General features: G+C 41.8%; 1 protein-coding gene across 4 annotated transcripts in view; it reads left to right on the forward strand.

Moving 5' to 3' along the window:
- Positions 1-10,120, forward strand: part of lrba (LPS-responsive vesicle trafficking, beach and anchor containing) — a 179,846-nt gene that overhangs the window by 56,368 nt on the left and 113,358 nt on the right. For 3 of the 4 annotated variants that reach the window (XM_023406305.2, XM_023406306.2, XM_087174013.1), the window contains exons 30-33: positions 5,175-5,344; positions 7,180-7,264; positions 7,611-7,744; positions 8,565-8,626. In XM_023406305.2, the coding sequence (XP_023262073.1) occupies positions 5,175-5,344; positions 7,180-7,264; positions 7,611-7,744; positions 8,565-8,626 (451 nt within the window). The remainder of the gene's footprint in view (positions 1-5,174; positions 5,345-7,179; positions 7,265-7,610; positions 7,745-8,564; positions 8,627-10,120) is intronic. The other variant, XM_087174014.1, reaches the window with a different exon arrangement.

A 10,120-nucleotide genomic window follows, 5' to 3' on the forward strand; every position in this document is an offset into this window, starting at 1 on the left:
AGCTGAGCGGGGTACTGAAGCCACAGACGGACCCAGGTGAGAGAGGATGGTCACCGGTCTGGTTTGAATTTGGAGCGTTGATTCTGAGACAAACGGCAGAGGGAGGGGGAGGACGGTAAAGAGTGGGAGGGAGAGAGATGGGAGAAAGAAGTCTCCATGGGGGTGATGTCAAGTCAAGGTTCTCATGTATTGAAGAAAACATTTCTCCGTTTCTCTCTTCTTGCGCTCACTTACAAATACGCACACACACACACACATACACACATACACACATACACACACACACACACACACACACACACACACACACACACACACACAGACGCAGTGAGTCTGCCTACCCCCAACTGTGGGAATTCCACGGCATCTCTGTGATCGCGTGTCTTTATCTGAGGAATGCTTTGTCAGGTCTCAGGGCGCTCCTCATATCAGGGGGATTAGACTGGCTCCTGTCCGCTGAGCACACTCAGTAGGAAGAGAGGACGTCAGGAGAGCTGGAGAACATAGACTAACAGCTTGCTCGCTGCCTATGGGAGCCTTTTCATGAAAGGTATATAGCCCAGGCACAGACGTCAAACTTCTCCCAGGTCCCTTTTTAAAGGAGACGACATCTACTCTCTGGGTGTTCACACATGAACATCTTGTAGGGTGGCAAATCATGATAATTTTTCGATATCAGTTAAAGAATTAGGCTGTCAATATTTTATATTTTTGTTATTAACACATCCCTTGAAAAACACCAAAACCGGCAGCGTTTTTATTAGTTTTTGTTCAACAATGGGGGTGGAACACACAGTGGGATGAATCACAGTTAATAACAGGTTTTGGCTGCAGAGACAATTCTTTGTTAATTTTGGTCTTTTCATGAGATTTGTTGACGATATATGAAAATATAGAACATCACTGGCCTTATCTTTTAATCCAGCCTTTTTTTTTTAGTTAATCCTTGAGTCTGTAAAATGTCCAAACATAGTGAAAAATGATGCTCTCAATTTCCCAGAGTCCATGGCGACATCTCTAACGGTCAGAAACACCCAAATTATTTTGATGTGTCTTGTTCAAAATTACCCAACTATCCATATCATTTGTTGGCTTTAAGCCTATATTTATTTTCTAATCCCCTCACTTTACAATTCTTTATCAGCCTGCAGTCACTAGTCCTTACTATTACAAATTATACCAACCACATGTATAGCTACGGTGTTTATTATCTTGTTGTAATGACTATCACTGCGCAGCATCTCCCACTAACCAGTAAGTCTCCCAGTGATACCAGTGCAAGCCGGAGCTGACATTCTAGACTGACATCTCCTGCCAAAACATGGCAACTTTCTGCTTGCCCTGAGGACTGGATTTATGAGTCCAATGCATGTAAAAAGCAGGGATCTCCCAGATAAAAACTGGGGGTGGGTCACAAGGTGAAGTATCCCTCCTGATTTATTTACTAGTGGAGACCTGCTGGATTTCTCCCATCCATTTCTCAGCCATGCCCCTGTTATGACAGCCAGTCTGCAAATATTTGCTGACACTAACCAGAACTAAACAGTGTCATTGTACAAGGCGATGATTTAGACTGCATGGTTCAGCAGAATATGTGAGTGTTAGACACTGGGATATACATGGTGTAGTTGTTTGCATTCCTGGCAGCAGACTCTGTATGTATGTGATAGTTGATGTACAGATGAGTTTTGTTGATGGTGAAGTGTTGTTAATGTACCGCTTAGGGAGAAGGTAAGAATGTCGGACACAAAACGGAACTTAAAACAGTGAAAAATTCCCTTTAATAATTTAATCAACAATTTGCAAAAGTGAGCCTGTGTCAAATTCAGCCCTGTGGATTCAAACAGATTCACACAAGTTCACCTGCTGTGATTTACTGAGAGCACACTCAGTGGTGGTCCTACATCTGACTGCAGCTCGGCTGTAACTATGTCATTGGCTGTGAGAATCGGGCATTTAGATTAATGTTACAAGTAGACAACAGACCTGGTGGTAATTTGAAAATAAGGCTGGATTGGACATTAAATCATTATAAAAGAATTAAACCACAAAATAAACTACAGTTAAAATATTTAAAACTTCCCATAAGAAAGCCAGTATAGGCTGTAGAGACATGCCAGTTGGGGTGTATTTTACATATATAGTATTATTTTTATGTATGTGTGTGTGTGTATATATATATATATATATATATATATATATATATACATATTTTATAAAAGTAAAATGATTAAAAAAAATTAAACTTACCACTCTAGACAAAATGTCAACATTCTCTACCCCTGCTCCGAGGTCTGCTATTCTTTGGTTGCCTCTTGTCCTTAATAAATGACATACAGCCAATTTGTTTCCGACACATACAGTGTACACCTTGCATGTTTTACCACATACTGTGGAATATCCCTGTGGGTACAAACGCACTCGTAAAAAATATTGAGATTGTGCTTTTCTCATACTTTGTGGGCCCTCAGGTCGCAGTTGCTCCACTCATAAATCACTGATGTCATCCAGGTAATGCCCCTCCCACACCAGCCGCCATCATCATCCAATCACAGCTTGACATTGTGGACTTTATTAGAGTTGATTTGAAAGTCGAGGGTATGTGCAAATGTGTTTGTGTGTATGGTCAGTGAATAACATTATGAACATTTCCATGCACAGGGCTGTTTGAAATGAAGGGGAAAGAGATCAAAGCTCTGTGGGGGTGTACACTCCCCTCCCTCACATGAGCTGTCTCTGAGGTTAATACTCTAGAGAATGGTATTTTTACACACAGACATACCACTGACACTTCCTTACTCATTCTTGCACTTTAAAAAAAAAAAAAAAAACCTGAAATAGTGGAGATTACAGGAATCACAGTGCTTACTGCACTTAACCATTGTAGGTTAAAGCCTTTAAATAATTTAGCCTCAGCCCAGCGAACACACACGCAAACACATCCACTGCCCTGGCTCCTGTTTGTGGGTTGAGTGGGGCCGCTGACGGCTGATTAATCGACTGGGGCGTCCCACTCATGATAAGTGTGGCTAATGACCTGCTGAATAATTCACTGGGCCTTTGCTGGGGAACAGATGGAAGGCCAAACATATACACGTACATGTTCACTGGCAGACTCATACACACTTGTGCACTCATGCATTTATTTGTACACTCATATGCATATATTCAAATATTTGTTGGGACACACACACACACACACACACACACACACACACACACACACACACACACACACACACACACACACACTCACACTCTCTCCCGCAGCCTGCGCACACCGGGGGTCCTCTGTGTGTCTCCTGCTGTTGACACCTGGGGTGCTTCATGTCTTCACCGCCCTGGTTCCCTGATACCACCATCCAGCCCACTCGCTATCTAAACAGAAGAAAAGTTCCCAGATGATTTTATTTCCAACCCTCCTGGCTATCAAAACAGATTTCATTCGCTTCTATCACTACTTCAGTTTTTATGCATCACTCTGGACCTTCTCAGTATGTGTTTGTATTTTAAACACAACTGTCAGGCCACTGGGATCCGTATGCAGCTCTGTTATTCTCAAATCATACATCACTTGAAGCAAAGGTCAACTGTCAGGGTTTAACATTCACAGTAACTTTAATAGATCTGATCAGCTGCCTTAAATCAACCTAAAACAGCCTTTGATACTGCAGCCAGTTACCTGTCTGCACCACAGGGAGCCAGATTCAACTATCCCCTCGTGTGTGCATAAAAGCATGCACACACACTCACTCTGGGAACGTGCAGGTATGCATGCTAGTCCTGTTGTCTATATGCTCACAGTATTTTCTTTCCATATTTAAATTTTGTGCATTTGATGCACGCTTGCATATCTTGGTAAGCCTGGATTGGTTTGTGTTTCTGAGAGGGAGCAGTAGCCAGTGATTAGACCCTGCTTCCCCTATGTCAGCACTGATAAGCGGGTCCAGGCTCTCTTTGATATGGCCAGTGGTCTGTCAGAGCCCTGGTTTAAACTGACAGCTTATCTGCATGCTGCTCTCCTCCCATCTGCTGTTCTCCGGATGCGACTTGAACTCCGCTCAGTTGTACCACATCACTCCGAGAAACACTTCCTGTTACTTTACACGAGCGACAACTAAAGAAGTGCCATTACATTACCCAGATAACTGTGTAAAAATGTAAAGTAGCTGTCATTGATTTTAATTTTTGTGTTTTTAAAAAGCTTTGTTTAGTTTAGATTATCATTATACATGTTATTTGAAATGCTTTTAGGGTTTTTCAGGATTATTGGCTCAGAATACTTTCACAGTTTTTTTTTTTTTAAATTTGGGCTGATTAGTTTGATCAGAGAATTGTATTAATGAATGAAAAGGATTTTTTTTTCATAATTATGAATATGGTGTGTGTATATATATATATATTAAACTTTATACCTTTTAAGTTACTTTAAGCTTAAAAAGTGATTTATTTTTCAAGATCTTGTACAACTGCTTACAGTATGTTAATACAACATTATCTTAAATTAAAAAAGGTGTTTTGTAGAAACGCTGTTCATCAAAGAGAGTATTCAAAGAACTATTGTTTCTGGTGTTCATACCAAAAACGGGTATCTCATTGGCACAGGTATCAAAAAGTTACGTGTACCAGCCCTATTTCAAAGAATAGCGTTCAGTTGCAAGAAATACCAGTTTGGCAAGTGCAACTGTACAATATGCACCAAAAGCTGGCTTCATCTGTCTTTCGTATCAAACTACACCTAGTCTATACAGCAGATGCTGTAATGCTCTTATTTTAATGAAAGATCTGTGTATGACAGGTAACTATAACTACTGATATAGTTTCACTGCATGTAAAATCAATTTTTGATTCCTGCCACATGAAATATTTCCCAGAAAGCCTGAGATACCTGGAGAGACAGACTTTTTTTTTTTGAGTTTTCTCTGCTCTAAGCGTAGTCCAGATGAAAGACTGTAAAATGTCACATTCATCTTGCCACAAACCAATGGAACACCTGCAGAAAGTTGCTCTGTAGTTACCCCTCCAGTCTAACAGGGTGATGATAGAGTTGGTGTTCTTTCAGCCAAAATGTGTACCTGAAAGTCTTGTGAAGGTTGTTGTGAACTGGCACCATCAGCATTTTCTTACAAAAGTTCTGTCATGGCTACAGTTGAATTAATAATTTCTCTCTACAGAAGTGTCGTCGTTGCACCCAAGAAAGCCGGCCTGATGCCATCTTCAGGCACTTCCACTCCTGTCCCAGCAGCCACTGCTGCCTCTGTGTCCGCTGGGACACCTATCGACAGCGTCGCCTTAGTATCTTCTGGTGACGCCTCCCAGAGCACCCCTGCGGACTCTGCAGCTAGTGAGTTTATAAACACACACACACACACACACCAAGTGGAAGAGTCAGTGTTACTGTGAGGGGAAGCTAAGTAGTAGCCTGGATGAGTCTGCTATGAAAAAGTCAATATTTCTTTAGAGATTGTGCTTCTTTGTGCGTCTGGCAGAAGAATGTTGCTGTGTTTGCACAATGTAATCCAGTTACCAAAGTCTACAGAGAACAACAGGAAACATTACAATTACACTCAGTCAGCTAATTACTTTAACATCTATAATTATATAACATTATATATAAACAATATATTATAAAATAAAATGCAAATATTTAAAATATCTAAAAAAAAAAAAAAAAAGTAAATAAATATTCCTGGTGTAAATACCAATGTTAAAAATTTTAAATAACGGTGATCTCTGATAAAAGGATGAATTTAGTTGAATGAATAAAATAATTAAAGGCATTCACATTAACTCTTATATTTACTTAGTCAGCAGTGACAATAAATAATGTTGAGCGTTTTTTGACGCCTTTCTGCATGTTTGACTGTATAAATGTGTAACGTTTTTTCGCTGAGGAGTCTGTGTGTGTTTAAGAAAGGAGGGAGTGACATGAGAAAGGGGTGTGTGGGTTTTATGAGATATTGCATTTACTTGGATGGAGTGTGTGTGTGTTGCGTGTGCATGTGAATAATAACTGTTAAAGCTGTATGCATCAGTTTCTTGGTGTCACTGAGCAGTGCTGAGTAAATATGCTTTGTGAGTGTGTGTGTGTGTGTGTGTGTGTGTGTGTGTGTGTGTTTTAGTGGAGCAGTGGGAGGACTAATGGAGACGTTCATTCACTCTTTTTTTTTTTTTTTTTTTTTTTTTTTTTTTTTTTTGGTTTGAAGGAGCTATTTCAGCTTGAGAGGGACACTCTCACCAGGCCCACATGGCGCTGCTTAACACCTTACACACACACACAAATGCACACGCACACAAACACACACGCACATTCCAGCCCACATTGCACTGTCTGTCATTCCTTAAGAGTTATCCCTGCTTGGAGACTGTCCTGGCTGGAAAAACAAGCCCGCTGAAACACCAGAGGAATCCCCCTCCTCCATATTCAGCTGGGCATTAGCTTATTTATGAGCCATAGGGAAGCAAATTTACTGCCAGATCAATCAAACATGGACTTTGTACCTTGTGCGCCTCTGTCTCCAGAATGAAGTCGTAAAGCACCTTTTAGTTGTGTAATGAAACAGTCACAAAAACAGTCCAGAGGGGTAAATTGGTATGTAATGACTTTATGAGGAAAAACAATTAAAAAAGAAAAGAAAAAAGAAACAGCCATTTTTTATCATCTCACATTCCAACACAGGTGTAACACTTCAAATATTACATGCACATTTTTTAAAACAAATACTTTTATATACATATTGCACATGTGTTTTATATATGGCTGATATCTTTACAAAAAAACACCACCCAGATATGATCACACTGTTTAAAGTATGACTACAGCTGACAGTGAAACCTTATCAGCCTTTCAGTGCACAGCTTAAAGGTTTCCATCATGAAAACCTCATGATAGACATATTGTGCTCGGAGTACATCATCCACTATCTAACCATAAAATTATACTTGTACCCCCACTGTCCCTATTTGACCATAAATCCCCCTTTTCTATACATTTGAATGGAGACCATTGTATTATTTCATAAGAGGCATGTTTCCTTACAGGTTTATGTGCTACCATGGCTGTATAACGAATTGCTGTATGTATGTGTGAGTTTGTGTGTGTGTGCGTGTGTGTGTGCAGCGTCCTATTCTTGTCCAACATCCAGACTAATAACAGAGTTCTTTGGTTTCTCCCTGTAGCAGGCGGCCAGGTTCCAGCCAGCGCTAGCCTGCCATCTGTCCCCCCACTCTCCCCTGTGACCCAGAACACAGCCCCCAATATGAGGTGATTCATCTTCTTCTCTCTCTCTCTTTCTCTCTCTCACTCTCTCTCTCTCTCTCTCTCTCTCTCTCACACTTACACTCACACACACACTCACACACACACATACACTATCACCTATTTATGCACGTAAGCGTTCACAATCAATTATTTATGCATATTCGCTGATTGTCGCTTTGTGCTAATTCCAATTTTTCTCCCTCACATGAAGAACAGGGTTTACTGATGTTATTTTTTACATTTGGCAATTTCTTGAATTTATTTAGACTTGTGTGCCAATTTTTGTTCTACTCTTCTTGTACTGTTTGTGTGCTCACATGCTGTTTGGCTTACATTCGCACATTTTTAGTATCTCAGAACGTCTGGAGCACGCTCTGGAGAAGGCGGCTCCTCTGCTGAGAGAGATCTTTGTGGACTTTGCCCCCTTTCTCTCTCGGACCCTGCTGGGCAGCCACGGACAAGAGCTCCTCATTGAGGGCACCAGTAAGTTCAACATCATGGAGACACAATTCGGACACACATAGACTGGCAGCACTTGTCCCCACTGCTGGTTTACTGTGTGATTTTTGAAGATGTCATGATATTGCCACGACTGTTCTTGCAAACCTTCAGGATGATGTGTTCTATAAATGCTGTCCTCATTTAAATGTAATAACTAATCTCCAGGCTGTTGTTAATCCAGTACTATGATGAGTGTGTGCTGAGCAAAGAGCTGGTAGTTGTGCTGAAGGTTTCCAGGGGGCCAGGTCAGAGGCCAGGCCACTAATAGCAGTGTTTGGGATGTCTGCTGCCACCAAACAAAATGGAAAGTTGATTGATAGCTGCAGGGGGGCCTGAAGAGTAGGCGGGGGGAGGTGTGTGTATGTGTGTGTGTATGTGCTTTTACATGCATTTGTGTTTGTGTGCATGTGTGTCCATGTCATATGAAGAGCAACTGAAAGACCAAAGGCTACTCTGCCTTCTTGCCGTCTGTGCCTCTACAGCAGACTTTGGACACTCTAGTGGCCCCCTACCCTCTAAAAGCCTAGGGATCGCCATTAGGGATCAATGGGACATATGCTGGCCGAGTCAGGCCTGTAATACAAGGCCCAAATATGTATTAGTTTACAGTAACATCATGTCAGCTCATTAGGCCCATCAATACTATCTGCTCTCTTGCAGATGGCACAATGTTAGGTAATCCCAGTCAGTTTGCACGTCTGTATCTGTACATTTATGTTTTAACAATCATCCAAGAAGAAATTAAAAAAAACACAAAAAAATGATTGCTTATTCTGACTCCCTTTGTTTCGTATTTCTCTAGGCCTGGTGTGCATGAAGTCCAGCAGCTCAGTAGTGGAACTCGTCATGCTGCTGTGTTCACAGGCAAGTCTGGCATCTTTATCTTCCCTTATCCTCGTCTTCCACTTTCCCCCCAGATCAGACTCACCTTGGGTGCAGTAAATCTACAGGCCACAGTGGACAGTGAGCCATCCAGAGTCTTATCTTTCCTCCACACTACCTTGTCTACCTTTCCACATTCACCCCATCCCTGAGTGAGGGCAGAGAAACCGGAGAGAAGGCATCTTTGGCCGCAAATATTGGTTTGAGGGTCAAGGGTGGCCGACCTGTCCGCGCCACCTTTGACCCGAACGCTGGCCCTCGTGTCCTCGGCCAAACTGATGAGGAGGGATAATGTAGATTTGATGGTGCTTTGCATTGATTATCCTTCTCCTCTCTGTTGTCTTGTGGCTGTTTTGTTGCCAAGTTTATTTAGCTGCTGCCGGATTCATGAATACTAATTTAGGGATCATAGGCAGGCGTGGGCAGATCAATGATCAGAGATGTCGATACATCACTCCAGGATGGCTGTTTAGCATTAAGAGACGTAAGGCTACTGATGGCTGTTTAGTTACTGCGTGTGAACCTAAATACAGTACTTCATATTTACTTGTAAATGCACTTCATACAAAAAATGTATTTTTCAGTATAGAAGCACTTATTTTCATAGTGTAACACACACAAACCGTTGCCCTCATATACACACAGTGACAAGGACAACAGATAATAACTCCCCTCTGGCCCCGCCTGTTTTTGTCTTTACTATTTAAAGCACCTCATGAAAAATCAAAGATCTCCAATAAAACAAAAACACATCTGATTAATGACACACCTCTCACCACTGCGCTCAGCTTTTTTATCAGCTTTGTTTTCGAAAGAAATAGTGCCTGTCATCTGGTGTTTTTTCCTCCACCTTCTCCCCCTTTTAACCCCTTTGCCCTGTTTGGTTCCCATTATTCACTTGGTATCTTCTCTCAAAAGGTAATACAGTCAGATTACACATCTGCGCAGTTGTCAGTGGCCGCGCATGGATTTGGGATAGTGGGACACACGGAGGGAATGTGAGCCCCATAATGTCCAGAGACGAAGGAATAGCAGGAGTGAGAGCTAGATAGAAAACCAAAGAGAGAAGAATGACAGGCTCTAATGCACCTATTTGTCATATCTGTCAGGGTGTTGTTTAATGCTAATCTAATCAAAGGCAGAATCTTGGTGATTGCTCCGCTGCACAGCTCATGCCTCGCTTCCCCCTTTGGTCCCCAGCCCAAGCTATTTCTTCCTTTCTCTAAGCTCCAAGCTACCCCACCCAATCACTACAGCACACACACACACACACACACACACACACACACACACACACACACACACACACACACACACACACACACACTGTCTGTCTCTCTCTCTCTCTCTCTCTCTCTCTGTGAGAGGACCGGGGATTGGCCAGTGTAGTGTTGATTGCTTCAATAAATCATCCAACCAAATTCTCTCACAGCTAATGCAAATGTAATTTTATTGTTGTGTAAAGGGGGAATGGGG

The sequence above is a fragment of the Seriola lalandi genome, unplaced genomic scaffold (genome assembly GCF_002814215.2).
Source record: "Seriola lalandi dorsalis isolate HSWRI2012SDOR001 ecotype SW California unplaced genomic scaffold, Sedor1 jcf7180002054301, whole genome shotgun sequence".
In the NCBI taxonomy this organism is placed as follows: Eukaryota; Metazoa; Chordata; class Actinopteri; order Carangiformes; family Carangidae; genus Seriola; species Seriola lalandi.